Source organism: Euleptes europaea, chromosome 1 (assembly GCF_029931775.1).
Source record: "Euleptes europaea isolate rEulEur1 chromosome 1, rEulEur1.hap1, whole genome shotgun sequence".
Classification (NCBI taxonomy): Eukaryota; Metazoa; Chordata; class Lepidosauria; order Squamata; family Sphaerodactylidae; genus Euleptes; species Euleptes europaea.
The window spans coordinates 53011123-53030450 of NC_079312.1; the positions used below are offsets into that span (position 1 = coordinate 53011123).

Below are 19328 nucleotides of genomic sequence, written 5' to 3' on the forward strand. Positions count from 1 at the left end.
CCAGGGATGAGAACGGACTTAGATTCTTTTATTCACAGTTGCCCCACTTGCGCTACAGCCAAAAGGGTGGTGGGGAAGCCATCCGGACTTTTGAAGCCTTTGGAAACACCGACTTCCTGGAAAGTTATTGCCCCTGGATTTCGTCACGGATCTTCCTCCCAGCCGGGGGGAAACAGAACTATGGGTGGTCACAGACCTTTTTTCTAAACAAGTGCATTTAGTCCCTTGCACGGGACTTCCCACAGCACAAAAATTAGCTCGATTGTTTGTGTCATATGTCTTCAACTATCACTCCTTCCCGTGCAAGGTGGTCCCGGATCGGGGCCCACAGTTTGTGGCAAAATTTTGGAAAGCTTTCCTTAAATTGGTAGGGGTGGAACAGGGGTTATCCAGTACCTACCACCCCCAGACCGAAGGTCAGACCGAACTATTCAGTGCTAGAATGTCAATTCAGTGCTAGAATGTTATTTGCGTTGCTATGTAAATTACCACCAGGATGATTGGGTGGATCTTTTGCCTTTTGCAGAATATGCCTATAATAATGCCTCCCATCAGTCCACAGGTTTCAGCCCGTTCCAGGTGATATATGGTAAAGACTTCGGACCCTTCGGTAATGTGGATCTTTCGGGGGAGGGGGCTGACACTGAGGTGGCCGACTGGGTGAACGTAGTACAAAACACTTGGCCCTGGTTGCAAAAGAATATAAAGCGGGCCAAGCGCAAATACAAAGCACAAGTGGACAAACACCGTTCTCCGGGGTGGAACATCAAGGTGGGGTACCAGGTATATCTGTCCACAAAAAACCTCCGCTCCCTACGCCCGTGTAAGAAACTCAGTGAGAAGTATGTGGGGCCTTTCCCAGTCTCACGGCTCATTAATGAAGTCACAGTGGAACTCCGCTTTCCAAAGTCCCTGAGGAGCATCCATCCAGTGTTTCATGTCAGTTTGCTAAAGAAATACGTGCCCGCACCAGAATGGCACCCCGGTCCTGCCCCCAAGCTCCCGGTGTTGGTGGGTGGGGGGAGGAACACTTCGAAGTTTCCAAGGTCCTAGATTCCCAGATCTGCAGTAAGGTGCTCTACTATCTGGTTCGCTGGAAGCACTTGGGTCCTAATCATGATGAGTGGGTGGCTGAACGCCATGTAACTGCCCCCCGTCTGGTTCACCAATTTCACGATGCTTACCCCTAGAAACCGCCCGATTGCTGGGAGGGAGGGGGGGCCTTAGGGGGAGCAGAATGTCAAGCATTTGCTGTTAGCAGGAGTAAAGGCTCTTGACATGAGTAGGCCAGTTTCTGGCTACACGTCAAATCCTTGGTTCTCATGCCTGTAAACTCTGTGTACAGTTTCACTCGTCCTGTTTTCCACAGCTGTGCTCTAATGTTTAGTCTTCCTTCCTGGGAATCGCTTATCTCGGCGTTGCTTAGCCATGTTTACCTTCACAGCCTGTAGTGCTTTTAAACATGTAACCTGCTTATGTTTCGCCATTACCAGCCTCACCTGCCTGTAGGCAGTCAGTCCTTTAATCTGTCTTTTTGCTTCTAATAAAGTATTACTGCTTCAGAGCTATTTGCCTGGATGAGTTTGCTTAAGGGATGCTAGGGACAGACGCCTGATCCTGACACTACAATTTAGGGCCTCAGATCATGAAAGGCCTCTAAATACACACACACAGTTACTATTTGTGGTAATGTTATGGGGCTTCTTGAGTTTGATGTAGTTTAGGGCTCAGCATGTCTTAATCTGGCTCTGATGCCATTGGCCACCACCATGGGGTTTGGGCAAATGTAACTCTTGAACAGCTGCAGATTGGCAAATTTTTGCTGCATACAATATTACTAAAAGGGTATGTAGCATGTCATAGAATAACTGGAGAAAATGAGGGATAAAGGTATCAGCAGACTGCCGCCTTGTGAACTGGTTTGTGAAAGAGCATGAATATTAATACAAATCAGTTGAACCATCTAAAGAAAAGTGTGTGTATAAGGGTGGCAGGGGAGAACACAAATACAACCCAAGTTTGCTAAGTAGGAATACATTTATAGATAACAGTGGAGAATATTTGTGCTGGGATCCTGTGTGGCAAACAGGTGCTTATTTGCTAGTTGCTTTCTGGTTTCCCTACCCTTTTCCCCAGTTTAACTACATTGTTTGTCTAGCTATAGCCTTCAGTGGCCTAGTTGGAATCGTTCTGAAGAGCTAAATGTTTAACTAGGCACGATGGAATACTGTCCTTATCTCGGGCATCTTTTGAGTTATACATGTTGCTCTTCATTAATTGAGTCCTTAATTGTGCTTATCTTTCTCTTTTAATCTAAGGATGGTAACATTCTTGTACCATTTTTTACCTTCTTGTTTTAGAATGACTGACCAACAGTGCAATCCTATGCAGTTAGTCCAATCTAAGTCCATTATTTTAACAGATTGAGACAGGAGTAATGGCATAATATTGCACTATTATTAGGCTTCACTCCTGGAAACTGTTTCATAGGAATACACGCCACTCAATGCAGTGGGACTTACTTCTGTATAGGATTGCTCCTTAGATGTCTTCCCTGAGACCCTGGAGAGATGCTAGGGATCAGAGTAGATTATACTGACTACGAGGTATCACTTGACGGCACTTTACACACACACAGGATTTTAAGGAGGCTTCTAAATTACATGATAAGCGGTAAGCTGAGGTCTCATTCTTACTGGATTTTAAGCTAAAGACTGCTCTATTGTCTCATACCTTTTGTAGATGGTGATGATAATAAATTTTATTTGTATCCCACCCTCCCTGGCAAGCTGGGGCTTAGGGCGGTTAGCATAATATAAAATGCATCATAGTTACAGAAATTATAATACCATACAATTTAACAATCTCAAAACAGAACTAAATTCAATTCCCCTCTGATGGCGCCTGGCTTGGTTAACTGAACTGTCAGGGTTTTTTAAATTGCACCTGTTTCTAATTTACTGTTAACACTTTTAGTATTTATTTAGTTATTTTTATTTATTGTTGTTTATTAGTTTTTGCTGGATTGTTAATACCAGTATGCTACTTTGAAGATGGCAAGATATACACGTTTTAAATGTATTTATTTACTAACTTAATTTGTACCCTTCCTTTCTCCATGATGGGATCTAACTTCATTCTCTGCTCCTCCACCATTTTATCCTCACAACAACCCTCTGAAGTAGATTAGACTGAGTGTGCGTGAGTGTGCCAGAGTGAAGATTCAAACCCGAGTCTCCCGGATCCTATTCCAACCACTACTTTTCACTGGCTCTCTAAATTTGATAATATATGCAGAGGTGTAGTGAAGGACCAAAGCGTAATAGTCAGACAAGGCAGAAGAGATGTACTAAAAGGTATCACAGAAGGTTCTCAATGCAGTTTTTTTCTCCCTAGTTAATTCTGTAGCAACAGCTTGGTTTGTTAGGCCCACGGGGGTAGGGGGAGTTAAAGAATTAGAAAAAGATCAGAAAAAGTTAGTATTTCATTCTGTTTAAAAACTGTTTTCTGGATCTGTTTCAGGGCAATGCTTTGCACCAGTTACAAGAGTAAATGCCATTTCCCTTCTGTTAGCCCTTTAGTCATGTCGTTGAATGGCATATCATTGCTTCACCACTGCTGAGACTCCGAGTCTGTCTGGCTTTTGAGTCCCTGGACCGTCATGGCAGCAAGCTACACCCCTCCATTTGATGACCCGGGGGAAGTGAGAGAGGGCTTCCTGTGTCCCTTGTGTCTGAAGGATCTGCAGTCATTTTATCAGCTTCAGTCTCATTATGAAGAAGAGCATTCTAGTGAAGACAAAGATGTCAAAGGACAACTCAGAAGTAAGAAACACCACAACTGCTCTGACTTCTTCTGTCTTGTATTACTCTAAATGTTTGATGTGTTAAGTCTTGAGGCTATTGTTGTTTATTAGTTTTTGCTGGTTTGCTAATACCAGATTATATCTCTTACTGAACCAGTTTGTCTTGATGACTGTAGATGTATGTAAACTTTTGAGTTATGCGGAACGTCAGGTAGAATGGAAAGGCCAATAATTATCAGTTGGACAGAGTAGATGGTTGGTCATAGATAATAGTGAATGACTTCTTGGCACAAATCTGCAGTTCAGTATACTAAATACACTTATGAACATAGGGCTGCTGATTTTTGTCATGCGCCCTCCATAAATTTAACAGAATTCTTCACAGAATTCAATACAGAATTTTTCCTGTATTGAAATAATTGGATTGGACTATGGCATTTATGGGATGTAGCTTTTATAAATTGATTTAGCCCAACAAAATTAAGTATGCAATATGCAACCAAAGACTGTAGATTGCCTTTTTTTGATCCATGTGTTTTCTGTTTCTGTGCCACAGATTCTGAAAATGGAATGGACAAAACTATTTCTTTTATTGGGGTTACTTCTGTTGATATAGGGGTCATGTTGATAAAGGATTTTAACAGAACCTTTTTTCACAGTTGTTAAAAAGGAACAATTTTACTACAGGTGCGGTGACTGAAACGTTTGACTTTTACATAAAATATGCCTGTTGAAGAGTTCTGTGGAACTTGGAAGCTTGAATTCTCCTACCAGGACTAGAGAACCATGCAATTTAAAATTTAACAGTGGATCACACACACAAAGAAGTCTGTGTTTATTCTCTCTCACAGTCCTTCCTTTGCCACTTTTCCTGTATTCTTTTCTTCAGAAAACTATCTAAAGTCAGAGTCTGATATGCCTGTAAACTCCTCCAAGTTTGGCCCTGGCTATGGAGGGACTCTCTGGCTAAGCCAAAAACTGGCTCAAAATAGTTAGCAATGGGAAATGTGCTGAATTTGGTCCATTGGAGTGCCAGGTTTGGTAATTTCTGTAAAAGATTTTTCTGAGTTTCAAATAATACAAGATAGAACCTCAATATCTTGCTTAAACTACTATAAAATAGTCTTGTGATTTCTTCCATCCCCCCTCTCCCCCCCAATTTTAAATGCAACTTATATCTTCAATTTGTATTGTACTTCCACAATTTTGCTTTTATGTATAATTTTGGAAAGCCATTACATTTATTTTCTACTGCTCTGACGTAGTTTTTTCATCTCAAGCCTCGGGTTAGATTCAAAGGCTCCATTCCGCTAATGGTAGAGTCTTTCCTTGCTGTCATTCATGGAAAAGTACCCTTGGATCCAAACCATGGTCTGTTATATGCCTTAGCCCTCTGAACCCTTTGCTACTTGAGACTGTTTAACTAGACAAGGCTGCTTTCCAAAGTGGGGCCTAAAATGCCACATATAAGATGTTAATACATACTTATTTAATTCATTTATACCCCGCTTTTCTCCCTGGTGGGGAACCAAAGTGGTTTACATCATTCTCCTTTCCTCCAGTTTTATCCTCACAACAACTCTGCTAGTGAGCTTTGATGGCACAAGTGGAGATTTGAACCTGGGTCTTCCAGATACTAGTCTGACACTCTAAACCACTATACCACACTTGGCTCTTCTTTTGTGTTGAACCCATACACAATAAAGCTGTTTCATGCTCAGGAGTCCTACTGTCTGCCTTGGTGATTTTGACTGACACACACAAACAAGGTGCTGCCACCTATTTTTGTGAGGATCAATCAATCAGTCTTTATTAAAACAGTCATAGGCCAGCACAGCTCTTCACAATTTACCGTTGAAACCCTTAGTTTTACATTCTCCCCACAGGTTTATACAAATAATAAAGTAATTTGCAAACTATATATACTACCCTTTAAAATTATTGGCATACTGATGTTTTCAGCAGCGTCTGACAGATTCTACAGGCCGCTGCACAAAACTTTGCCATTCCTACTGTAACCTGTGGATTTTCATCTATAAGCAACATTTTAGTATACTGCGGACCTGAATGGCTGGCATGCCGACTTAGCCAGGGGGAGATAAACTTAGAATGAACCTCTTGGTATAGTGGACAGCGCAGTAGAATGTGCTCCGTTGTTTCAATTTCCCTTAAAGAACAGGGACATACTCTGTCCTCCAAAGGAACCTTTCTATATCTCCCATTTAAAACTGCCGAGGGAAGAGCTTGGCATCTAGCAAGGGTGAATGCTTTCCTGTATCTGGAGATCTCTTATTGGAAGAGGTAGGAGGCAGGAGAGGCTACATGTCTGGACTGTTCTGCTGATAAACAAGGTTTGTTTGCTTTCGAGTACTCTCAAAGGGATACGATATGGCACGGAAACAACCCTTAGTGGCCATAGAATTTAAATAATTGAATATACAAATTAGTAACAAGAGCTCAAGAATAGTTTATGCTATGGAAATACAAAAATTGGTGCTCACTAGCTACTTGTGAGGCACTTCTTTCTAGCACCCACAGTGAATTGCAAAAGGCAAGTGGTTATGTTGAGGTGTTAATTTCCTTCACTTGTAACAAGTTGTTTCCCATCTCTCCGAAGGCTGTTAAATGCGTCATTGCTTTACCTTTAAGCTGCTCTTGTCTTCTGCTTTGTCCAGTGTTCTGTTTCACAAATTGCTTTCCAAATTAAGCCTTTGTCTATGGGAACAAAATATTCCTGTGAGCTTCTAATAATTGGACTGATTGGTTAACTGGCACATTTGTATTCCTACCAGGTTGAGCCAAGTAGGAGTATTTTATCAGGACCGTGTTCTTATGGGAAGCATTTACATAGCTCTGGGGCTTTTGGCAAACATGATTAATGCTCACAACATTCCTAAGAGTAGGTGGGAAAACTGCCCCAGGATTCTGCAGGGGTGGAAGGAGAATCGTCAGGGACTCAGAGACAAATAGCATGAGGTTTGAGAAATGATAAGATCTCTTACAGTACAATTACTAGCGCTATCCAAAGCATTCTTTGCATCCTTCTAAGCCCATCGACCTGTCTACCATTTGACCATCTTTCAGATCTGGTCCAAAAAGCTAAAAAGGCGAAGAATAAGCTTTTGAAACGAGAAGATGACCGAAGTGATGGGGTTCCTCAGGAGCGGTATGAATCTTACAGCTATGGTGGAGTGGACCCATACATGTGGGAACCCCAGGAATTAGGTAAATAACTAAGAATGGTGGACATAATAGAAAACTTTTACAGGAAAGTGCTCTGAGCTCCAGTAGGGTCCGTCCATAATGTAAAATGATCAAGGATCAACTAGCAATTCAACTGGATGAAATGTATTAAATTCTAGGGCAACAATCCAGTACAAATGTATAGATAATTAGATTCCATTAGACACTTGCTTTTCTAGCTTTGTTTTTAAGCTTGCTTGCTTAGCTTTGTGGTGTATTGTGGCCTCAGTTTATAGTGCACTAAAATTGTCTCATTGGGAAGGGCTATGGCTCAGTAATAGAGCATCTGCTTGGCATGCAGATGGTCCCAGGTTCAATCCCCGGCATCTCCAGTTGAAAAGACCAGGTAGTGGATGATGTGACAGACCTCTGCCTGAGACCCTGGAGAGCCACTGCCAGTCTGAGTAGACAATACTGACTTTGATGGACTCTGATTCAGTGTAAGGCAGCTTCGTGTGTTCACTCTTTGTTTTTCAAAATGCACTGTGTGCTATGCAGGTTTGCATTCTCTAGCAAACTTAAAATGGTATGCATGAACCATGTGAAGAGTGGAATCTGCCAGGAAAATTAACCATAGCTAAAGGATAACAGGCTGGTTGTATTACTACTGCACCATGACACCTTGGTTAGAGTTGTCCAGTGTGGCAAGATCTGTGTGTGCAGTAGGACATCTAGTTCAGAAAGTCACAGTTTTCATTACCTACCATGATGTTCCTGAAGGCTGGGAGAACTCCAGAAGTAGTCTTTAACATAGCTTAAAGGCGAACAAGAAAAAATGTGCCTCCAGAGAAGGCTTTTTGAATCATGGCCATACACCTGGGGAACAGTATTTTATTACACTGTAGAAAACTTGTTATTTCCTCTCGTCAATTTCTGAAAAACAGAGTAGTTGGAATGTGTAATTTTATTACTTTGTTGGGTTAATATGCAAAGGTGACCTCGTGCCTGTTCAGTGTTTGGTTTTGGGAATCCTTTCTGAATTTTGTGTGTCTTGTACGCTGGAGGCTAAACAGGTTTTTATAGCTTATGGTTGACTGTATTTTAAAAATTATTTCTTTTAATTAGTTAAAAATATTTCTATACCAGTCTTTCCCCCGGACATCTCCAGTTTGCTTTGTTTCCAATTTAAGTAAGAACATACAAGTTATGAGTTTACAGCACTTGGGAGTATCTCACTTATTAAAATGATTTTTGTCTGATAAAGTGAGAGAGAGACCTTGAGGAACCAGTAAGTTTCACTGCTGTTGTCTCGCATAATATCATTTTCTTGGTGGAAGCAAATACATTGTGTATCAATAAATGCTACATCAAGATACAAGAAACAGCACTAAAAAAAAATCTTAAGATGCTGTTGTTTAATGCTGGATTTAATGCCTGAGCAGCAATGGAGAGCTAGAGAGACAAGAACACAGTCAAATGTTTTTAGAGATGGTAGACACAATCTGTAAGGCACATCTGGTAATGGCCAAAATAATGTTTGTTATGTGTTATGTTAATGCTGCTTTGTTTTTGTTATTTTGTTATTGTGAGTACATAAAGAAATTAAAAACAAAAGAATACAGTCAAATAACAGTTAACTGAGGATGTCAAGGTGAGTGAACCTGTATAGCTTCTTGATTGGTTTTTTTTTTTTAAATCAGGTGCTGCAAGGAGCCATCTCTCTGACTTCAAGAAGCACAGAGCAGCCAGAATTGATCACTATGTTGTGGAAGTCAATAAATTAATAATCAGGTTAGAGAAGGTAAATGGGCTGTTTTATTTTTTCCTGTAAAAATGCTTAGAAATCATCTTTGAACTGTTCATATATACTGCCGATATTGCTTTTGATTTGTACTGCTACTCTATAAATCAGATTATAATTTAACAGCAGCTTGTCATCTGAGTGGAGCTCAAGACAGAGTAGCCAGTATTATCTCCCTTAAAACTTTCCTGTCAAGGACAAAGTGTGTGTGTTGTGTTGGGGGGGGGGGGGAGAACCACTGAACATTAGTGAATTTAGGTATTCTCTTCCATACGGAATCTGGAGATGAGAAAGAAGATAAGAATTGTGTTGAATTGTGATTAAGAATTATGTTGCTCCAAGATCTGTAAAGGGGTATCTGATGAAAACTTAGTGGTATTTCCCGTTGGCAGCATCATCGGTTAACATGAAGCGACCTCCGCCTCTTGCACCAAAGACTGCACATTCAGAGCTGATTAGACTGTGAAGGACTCTTACGTATTCCCTTGCAAACTTTGCTCACACTTTAGTTTTGAGGTTTGAAGTTTTAGAATCGATTGATCTTCCTTTTATCTTCCTTTGGCTCTGTTTGCTATTCATAGGCTTTCCCTACTTAAAAGATACTATTGTCTCAGAGCTTTCTGTTCCGTCTGCTTAATTTTTCTTTCCTTTTTTTCCACTGTCTGTATTTTTATGGGCGTTACTGTGGTAGCTCTTAACATGTTTGGCCAGTACTGACGTAACAGAGTTATGTACAAGAGTGGTTTTATAAAGTCCAAGATGTTTTAAAAGGAATAATAGGCAGAGATTTTCCCTTTTCTTTAATAAGCTGGTCACCTGTTATTTTTAAGTGGTCTGCAGTTGCAATTTTGCCTCAATAGAAAAGTGCACTTGACTGAACTCTTCTGTGGTCCTTCTCCTTTGCCAGCTGACTTCCTTCGACAGAACCAGCACCGATTCAGCAAAGATAAGAGGTAGGTGCAAGCGTTCTTGACAACTGCTGATAGTTTCCAGCTTGGACTTCAGTGGTTCTATTCAATGGGCTTTTCTCATCCTATTGCAGCAATAGAGAAGTCTGTCGTGCCTTGGGTCAATGATCAAGATGTGCCATTCTGTCCAGACTGTGGTACTAAGTTCTCCATTAGGAACCGACGTCATCACTGCCGCCTTTGTGGGTCTATCATGTGCAAGAAGTGCATGGAACTTGTCAGCCTTCCCTTTGCGAGTAAGTACAGTGGTCTGGTGTAAGTAATTTGGATTCATTTTCTGATTTTTCCAATTTTTATTTGATCCCCCTCAAATATATTTGTAATCCTGTGATTAATAGACCTGGGAGCCAGTGTAGTGGTGAAAGTGTTGGACTAGGATCTGGGAAACCCAGGTTCCAATCCCCATTCTCCTATGTAGACTTGCTGGGTGACCCTGGGCCAATCACACACACTCAGCCTTGACCTTGGCAAGTATTTGGATGGGAGACTTCCAAGGAATACCAGGGGCATGACTTGGAGGCGGGCAATGGCAAACCACCTCTGAACATCTCTTGCCTTGAATAACCTACGGGGATACCATAAGTTAGCTGTAACTTGACAGCTCCCCCCCCCCAAAAAAAACTCCTGCCTCCCAATATCCACGAAAATTTGTGATTTAATTCTTCCTAACAACCTTGTAAATTAGGCTTTACTATTCCCGTTTTAGGATGTGTAACTGGAATTGACCTGCGTCTTGGGACTTTGTTTCAAGGCCAGTGTTTTATTAACTGGATGTTGCCTTCTGTTCCTTATGAAATATTGGTGTTTCCTTCCAGATAAGCTCACCACTGCCAGCAAGGAGGCCTTGGCCTCTCATACAAGCCCAAACTGTTCACCCAACAGTGTTCACGGCTCTCGCCGCGGCAGCATTAGTAGCGTGAGCAGTGTGAGCTCAGTCCTGGATGAAAAGGATGACGATCGAATCCGGTGCTGCAGGCACTGCAAAGATACTCTGCTCAAAAGGGAGCAGCAGATTGATGAGAGGGAGTACACCCCAGACATTGTGAAACTGTATGAGGTGAGATGGCATTTGTTAAACTGGAGGAGGGAGGTGGGGAAGTGCGTGGAAATAAAAAGGAACTTGGGAGAAGTTGCAGAGTTTTTTTTAACAATCATTTCAGTAGAGCCTAATGCTGTGTTTGGGGTTTAAGATAAAAATAAAATAAGCCTTTCCTGGGTCTTATAGTATACAAACAAGACACTGATGAGATAACCAGTGAGAAGGGAAAGGGCATTTAATTTTGAAGTTGGTATCCTTTTAAGCTGGTATTTTTCCAATGGAATTTGAAGTTGAGTTGGTTGGCTGAAAACGAAATACGGAGAATTTGGAACGGAAACTCTTCGTCTTGTTTGGTCCTGGATTCATATATGGTCCAGGCTGTCAGAGGACGAAACTCATAATCAAATGATGGTCCAAGTACGCTCAAAAAGGTGGAGGAAAGCCTTCAAGTTGCTTACCGATTTACAGTAAGCCTTCATTTTGCAGCTCTCAGAAGCAAAGCCAGTTATTGACATGGCTACTTTGATAGATGTGCTTGAACTTGAAAGGTTTTTTAAATCTGTAATTTGTTACCTTGGGCCTTGCTGTAAGTCCTGGTCACCTGGGTTAAACTGATCTTCTGGGTAGTCAGTCTAGCAGCTATTACAAAATCTTAATGTGTACAGCAGGAAAAATAGAAAGCTCATTAAATGATTCTGTATATGTCCTTTGGGTGCTGTTTAAGAACTTTATCTAACCAATGGATTTTATTGATTAAACAAGAAACTCCGACTTTACATGGAAAAAGTTGATCAGAAGGCCCCGGAATATATAAAGATGGCAGAATCATTGAAGTAAGTTTCTTCAGCTGCATTTTCTTTTAAATTAATATTATACAAAAATGTATTTAATATGCATGTAAGGAGAAAAAAATATCTACAGATATTTTGCTAAAGTCAGATATTGCATATTAATCGTTTTGACATGGTTCTCTTCACACACTATTTTTTGGGGTTTGAGAAGTCTCTGCAGGTTCTGTGTGATGTGTTCTTAGCCAGTGAGAACTAGTATAATATTAGAGAATATTCAAGTGTCCAGTAATTCTGGTCTGGTACCAGTAGACCCCAGGTCTTTCAGTATAATGGCTTCTTTACACAGCACACCAAATGATAATGTAAAATAGCTTTATGTAGTCTTGATTACATCCAAAAGTAATACAAAGGCCTGGATCCATTGGAGCTTTTCAGTAGATGGAAGTAGTTCTGTCCTTGTCTCCCTCTCCCATAATACTAGAACACGGGGTCATCTGCTAAAGCTGAAGGGTGAGAGATTCAAAACAGATAAAAGGAAGTATTTTTTCACACAATGCATAGTTAAATTGTGGAACTCCCTGCCCCAGGATGTGGTGATGGCTGCCAGCTTAGAGGGCTTTAAGAGGGGAGTGGACATATTCATGGAGGAGAGGGGTATTCATGGCTGTTAGTTAGAATGGATACTAGTCATGCTGTATACCTATTCTCTGTGCGGTGGAACACAGGCAGGATGGTGCTGCTGCACTCGTCTTGTTTGTGGCTTCCTAGAGGCACCTGGTTGGCCACTGTGTGAACAGACTTCTGGACTTGATGGGCCTTGGTCTAGTGCATTGTTTACTGAATGTCCTAGTGCATTGTTTACTAAATGTCCCATTTTGCTGATTGTACTGACTGTGTGATTCACCTTGAGCCCTGTGAGAAAGGCAGACAATAAATAATGTAAATAAATAAAAACTCTAGATTGGCTTACTGTGGTGCTAAAGGCTTAAGGAAAACTCAAGACAAGAATTTGCACTAACATGTATTTAGCAGTGTAGTTTAAGGATGTGCTTGCTAATTCCACAAATTTCTTCTGTTGAGCGACCTCTGTGGGTTTGCAGTTTGGCAAGATATAATTTAGATAAAGACTGCAGAGCACTTCATACAAAAAAACCCTGCTGTATGAATGAGGGTGCCATTCTTGAGGACTGTAACAATCCTGTTTTCTTCCAGTTCTGGGGAGACAACCTACAGTCTTGAAAATGCTAATGATCTGAGGATGGAGGTGCAAAAAATGTATGAGCTAATAGATGCTTTAAGGTAAGAGAGACAACTGTCAGGATGGGATTCTGTATTTATTGGTGTTTTTAGGGCACAGTCTAAGCATGCTGAAGTCCATTGATTTAAATCAATAAATGGTAATTATGGCCTTAGTACGGACGCGCTTGTATTGGGGCTGTGTGGCCTTATTTGGGAACTATCTGGTTCAAAGGTTGTACCCAAAGAAGCTAAATTGAGTTGATGCTGCTGCCGTAGAAAATAAAATCCAATATAAAACTTTAGTTTCCTTGTTGATTTTGCATATGTACAGTCCTGTGACTTGAGAGAAGTAGCAAGCTTAGAAAGGCTAATAAAATATTGTCATGTGCCTACCACAAGCCAAATAGGCACACTGTACTGTCTCTTATAATCACCCCCAACATTTTAGCATTATTTGTAACTAGGAAGACTTACTCAGGTCTGAATTTAATGTGCATTGTGCTTTGTATTTTGGTTGTGGCTGGTGGTTGCTGGAACTGCTGACACATTTACATGTTTGATTTAGCAAGAAAATTCTAACTCTGGGCTTGAATGAAGAGTCACAGCCTCACCCCAGAACATTACAGCTTCAGAGAATGATCCGATATTCAGCAACACTTTTTGTGCAGGTAGGTTATTTTCTGAGGAATGAGCTGCTCTCAGGCATATGTTACACTTTGTTTAGAAACTTAATTAGAAGGTGACCTAGTAACCTATGCTGAGAGACATTTTGCAGGATATTTTAATGGTTGGCATCCTGAGTCTAAGCTTTTTGTGAAATATTTGTAATATTGATCTTCCAGTTTACAAACACTTGGTTGCTTGTAAGCGATTCTTAGTCGTAACAGGTAACTATTTACATCAGTTATTTACAAGACTGATGAAGGCTTTTGCATTGTATCTTAGTATTAGGAGTTGTGGGTAAAGGACACAGAAGTTTAATTTTCCAAAAGTTCGTTTTGCAAACTGGTTAATATGGTGTGCAGCCAGACAGTTATTCACTGGTTTAGTTATACTCTACCATATCACCAGGGGATTTGGATACGAATATATAAAGCAGGGTATCATCCTCATATTGATAACATCCAACCCGAAAGCTATGAAAGATTTGTCCTAAGTGCTTTACATAGAGATTGAAAAGCATGGGGGATAGGATTGCACTCTGTGAAACTCTACAGGATAGGTCCCCCTCTGATGAATGTTGTGAAGGCACATGTATGTGCAATGGTTGATTTTGCCCATTTGCCGTTTGACACCTGCAGAAGACCTTGCTCTGATGAGCAGAGCTGTCGTGGCAGAGCACAGGGGGAGAGGCTGTCTCACAGATATGAGGGCCCAAGGCCATGAAGGGTTTTTATGTGATAGCTAATACCTTAAATTGAGCCTGGTAAACTGATGGGCAGCCATTGGAGTGCCTGCAGGATGGGAGTAATACGTGTGCTCCATCTCGCTCCCGATAATAGCTGAGCTGTGGCATCCTGCACCAGTTGGAGTTTCTGAATTGATTTTGAGCAAAAACACAGCATGATCGTTCAGTGCATTGCAGTAGTCTAGTTTCGATGTTACTGTGGTGTGGATCCAAGTGGCCAGATAAGCCATACCAAGGTAAGGGGTGATCTTTCGGGCTAGGCTGAGTTGGAAGAAAGCCTTTTTCGCAACTGCATTAACTTGCTTCTCCAGTAATAAAGTTGGGCCCAATGTAACACCAAGGCTCTTAACTGAGTCAGCAGGGGTCTGCTGAACTCCATGAAAAGTAGGGAGTGTTCAAGATCTCCACCTTCCCTACCAGCATTACCTCTGCTTTTTTAGTTTCAATTTGTTCGCTCTTAGCCAATTTATCACAGCAGCCAGGCAGTGATTCGGGACCTCTACCATATCACCAGGAGATTTGGATAAGAATATATAGAGCTGGGTGTCACAATACCTGACTTGGATAGCCCAGGCTAGCCCAATTTTGTCAGATCTTGGAAGCTAAACAGGGTCGGCCCTGGTCAGTATTTGGATGGGATATCCAAATATTACTAGGTCACCAAGTAATATCAGGGTCGTGATGTGGAGGCAGGCAATGGCAAATCACCTCTGAACGTCTCTTGCCTTAAAACCCCCACAGGGTCGCCATAAGTCAGCTGTGACTTGATGGCCAAAAAAATTAAAGGAAAAAAAATAAAATAGAGCTGGGTATCATCCACAGCCCTCAGTCTGCAAGACCTGAGCAAGGCTGTTACCGATCGGACATTTTGGAGGACATTGATTCATAGGGTTGCCAAGCAACTTGACAGCACTTAACACACACACACATCATCTGTATAATAGATATAGTTCTCTTTATGTATAGAGCTTATCCTATGGGGAAGGGCCATGGCTCAGTGGCAGAGCATCTGCTTGGCATGCAGAAGGTCCCAGGTTCAATCCCTGGCATCTCCAGTTAAAGGAACTAGGCAAGTAGGTGATGTGAAAGACCTCTTGCCTGAGACCCTGGAGAACCACTGCTGGTCTGAGTAGACCATACTGACTTCGATGGACCGAGGGTCTGATTCAGTATAAGGCAGCTTCATGTGTACATTCTTTATGTATAGGTCTCTTTAGTGCAGCTTTTAGTTTCGGGTGAATTTTAGATCTGGTAAGTAATAATTTGAATTTTTTTTCGTCAGGAAAAATTGCTTGGTCTGATGTCCTTACCAACCGAAGACCAATATCAAGAATTAAAAGAGAAAAAGAAACAAGAGATGGACAGAAAACTACAGATGGAAAGACAGGTGAATACTCCAGTTATATCTGCATATTGGTTAAAAAAACCAGTAATGCCTTTTTGAATGACTGGTGTTTCTGTGAAGGCAAGAAACATCACTGTCTGGGAACGCATAGAGTGCAAACAGAGAGGTGTAGACAGTGACTTTCCCAGCTCCCTTCGCCCTACAATTGTGGGTCAGTAGATCCCCACAAACCTCATGAGGGTCACAGTGGGTCCATGAGGGTCACAGTAAGATCCACAAAAATTGTCCTTCCATGAGTGGAAAGGGCACTTAGGATCAAGCCAGTGTGATGTACTTCCCCACAATGCACTTCAGGCCTTTTCCTCATGTGGCTTGGGAGCGGCTGCAGAACAGCTCCTTCTGGCGTTCCTCAGGTAAAGTAAGCTCCAGGCCATATGGGAGGAGCCTATGTTGTCAGTATTACAGCTCCTCCCAATTCCATTGTCACCCTCCTGAACACTGAGGCAACACTGGTGTGGGCTGAAGCTACCTCCCATAAATTCCTCCCGCACAGCCTGGACACTTGACCTGGTTACCAAGGTGCACATGACCTGCAGCAGCTCCCACACACTGCAAAGCTGTCATGAAAAGGTGGGCCCCCAGATGCTGCTGTCAGGGGCACCAGGCAGCCCTCTGTGATAGGGTGCCTGTGGTGGAGAGGTGAATGAATGAATTTATTTTTAAGGCATTAGCCAGAACATGGTGGAGAGGTGTCGGCGGGTGGCAAGGACAAGGAGGGACGGAGGGGCATCCTGGCAAGGGAGGTGGGAGGGTGCTACTGCTCCCCACCTTGCCCATCCACCAGGGGATAGAGGGCAGGCGGCAGCTTTTTGCCTCCTTGTGGCCAGCGGGATGAGAGGCAGCTTCTTTCCTCCCTGCAGGGCAGAGGGGGATAGGAGCAATCTTTCCACCTCCTTGTGGACTGGTAGCAGGCAAGGAGGGCAGGCACTGCCCCTCGTGGTGGGACACCTTGAGCCTGGGTTTCCCAAACTGCATTGGCTGCTTCTGGCTGCTGTCATTAATTTTCAAACCATCAACCAAACTTGTTAGAATATTCTTTAAATACAAAAAAACCAGGTGTTTGAGTATTATTGGAAAATGTAAATACTGTGAAGGGGTTTTCAAATACTTGCAATACCATCAGTAATGTGGCTTAAGGGGAAAAAACCTGTTCTTTGGTATCATTAATTGCATAAAGCCAGAACTTCCAGAGCTGTTCTTTGAATATTTTCTGCTAGGCAGCATTTGACTCACAGAGAAGACTGGAAGAGAGGCACGTCGATTTTGTTTCCAGATCCTTGGCAGCATCCAATGGAGAGATTTCCCAGCCAAAAAGGGTTGCAGTGAAGAAAGCTGAAGGTTGGTTACCCACTGCCAGCATATCTCGCCAGCAGGAATGTGTAGACCCGCTTCTTCAACAGATTGATAACATCACGTCCTTCATTAAGCAAGCAAAGGCAGCAAATCGTCTCGATGAAGTCCGGATGTTGCAGGAGAACCTGCGGCAGCTACAGGACGAGTATGATCAACAACAAACCGAAAAAGCCATCGAGCTCTCCAAAAGGCAGGCTGAGGTGGAGGAGATGCAGAGGGAACAACTGCAGATCCTTTGCGAAGAGGAATGGGAGAGGGAGCATAAAAAGAAAATGTCTCAGCACTCAAGGACACGCTCCCTGGACTTCAGAGAAATGAAGCACAATAAGTTAGAGATAGCACCAGATAGCCTAAACCAAATAGCACATGCTTTGGATCTAGAGACTACTGTGAGCCCAAGTAACCCAGGCTGTAAAGCATCTTCTCCAAGTAGAAGTGACCAGCTGCCATCTGTTGAGAGCCCAGCCTTCTCTGGCCAGCCTTCAGAAGCCCAAGAACACAGCAGAGCAACTGAGCAAAATAAGACTGTTGCACTAAACCCCTTTGAAGAGGAGGTAGATATTGGCACTTTAAGGGAGAAACCCAATAACCCGTTTGCTAAAGACTCTTCCCCTGTGGCTTCCTTGCCCACAAAATCCTCAAATAGTGGCTTAAAAGAATATAATCCATTTGACGAAGAGGAGGACTGTCAGCAAGCAAACGGAGTGGCTGTCAGTACTCCAAACCCCTTCGAAGAGGGTCTGGGAAATTCACTTCACATGGCTGTAGGTAAGGAATCTGGGAATCCATTTAAGTCGTCCTCTCCCTCCACAAATCCTTTTGAAGTTGATGACAATGATGATCATAATAATGAAGTGTTGAGTGAAGACATCATAGAGGAGGAATTACTTCTCCAGCAGATAGACAATATCAAAGCTTACATTTTTGATGCCAAACACAGTGGACGGATGGATGAGGTAGAAGTGCTGACCGAGAATTTAAAAGAACTGAAGCGCACATTAGCAAAACAGAAGGAGAAATCCAGCTGCTGAATCAGTGGCTACATCTACGCGCACACCTGGACAGTCCCTAATTGGTCCCCGAGGCCAGGCAGATGGGATTAAAACAAGTAACAGATGCAAGAGGGAATTCTGGGGGTTGCATCTAATCTTCTGCACTTTGGTGTTGGGCATTTTCACTTTATTATTTAGACTTTGCAAACATTCTCCACACTACTTAGAACACTGTGGTAACCTAAGAACTGTTTTACATTTTAAAATATTTTAAATTTCCCACAACCCGTTTGTATCACAAGCAGACTTTGTAAGAGCATGGTTATGTGCTCCTTAGCATCTCTTTTATTTCTGATGGTGATCGGCAGAGGGCTAATAGGGAAATGGATAACTTTCAAACACTTGAAGCGAGGGAAGCAGCCTGCCCGTCCTTCCCTCAGTGTATGGTTGCTATTGCAGTATTACAGGCTGGCCTTCGGAGCCAGTTTTGTTATTAGCCAAGGGACCAGATCATCTTGTAAATTCTGTGTCGAGCATGTCTGACAGAGCTAGATGGTATCTTTTTAGCAAATGTGTTCTACTGCCGCATGTGCTAAGAACCAGTGTTACAATGCAGGTTCCTGAGACCCAGCGACCTGTTGAATTAAAAGGCCAATGATCTGACTGTGCAATACAACAAAAATAATATAAAGGGATTTTAAGCTAGATGTGGGTATTTGTGATGTAATAGACATAGTATCTTTGTTTTAGGAATCAACCCTTGAACCCTGTCTTGGAATTACGAACTATTTCTTCCTCCACAATCTGTTTCCCACCCCCACAAGTCTCTTCTACATTACAAGCTTAAACTGGTTTTATTATAATGGCTTATTCCAAGAACATATCATGAGGATGCTGAGCATTTTTTTTAAATAATTGCCTCCTGGAACTACAGTACCCAGGATTTCTGGAGGGGGAAATGGTAGAAGTGCCATGATAGCTGAACTGATTTTCGCTTGCCACGTGGTCTTGAATATGGTAGTTTTGGGCAGTTATGGTAGGGGAAGCATGTAATGAGGTCTACTACTAATGGCCAATCCAAATGGGAGCAATTGTGGTCTATAGTTGATCTAGTCATAAACGACCGTAAAAAAAGTTGTAGCTGACCTTTAGTAACCTGCGGCAAAGCTCAACTCCTTAATATTAAAATATAAGGAAAAGCAAGGAATGTTTCCAGCTTCTTTGCTCCTTTATAAATCTAGAGTGAAAGTGACCGTAACATGCGCTTCAAGAGTGCCCCAGGTTAGGAAGCTCAGGCATGTACAAATGGCTCTGCAGCTTCCATTCATTTCTGTGATGGGCCTG

The 19328-nt window shown here is 42.1% G+C and overlaps 1 protein-coding gene across 1 annotated transcript; it reads left to right on the forward strand.

Annotated features, from left to right (window-relative positions):
• Nucleotides 1–3635: 3635 nt before the first annotated feature.
• On the forward strand, nt 3636–18096 carry RBSN (rabenosyn, RAB effector). The gene is made up of 11 exons (XM_056856794.1): nt 3636–3824; nt 6890–7030; nt 8689–8789; nt 9697–9742; nt 9832–9993; nt 10573–10814; nt 11559–11629; nt 12800–12886; nt 13392–13494; nt 15517–15621; nt 16857–18096. The coding sequence occupies exons 1-11, from the start codon at nt 3662–3664 to the stop codon at nt 18021–18023; spliced, it is 2388 nt and encodes a 795-aa protein (XP_056712772.1). The 5' UTR covers nt 3636–3661; the 3' UTR covers nt 18024–18096.
• The last annotated feature ends 1232 nt before the right edge of the window (nt 18097–19328 follow it).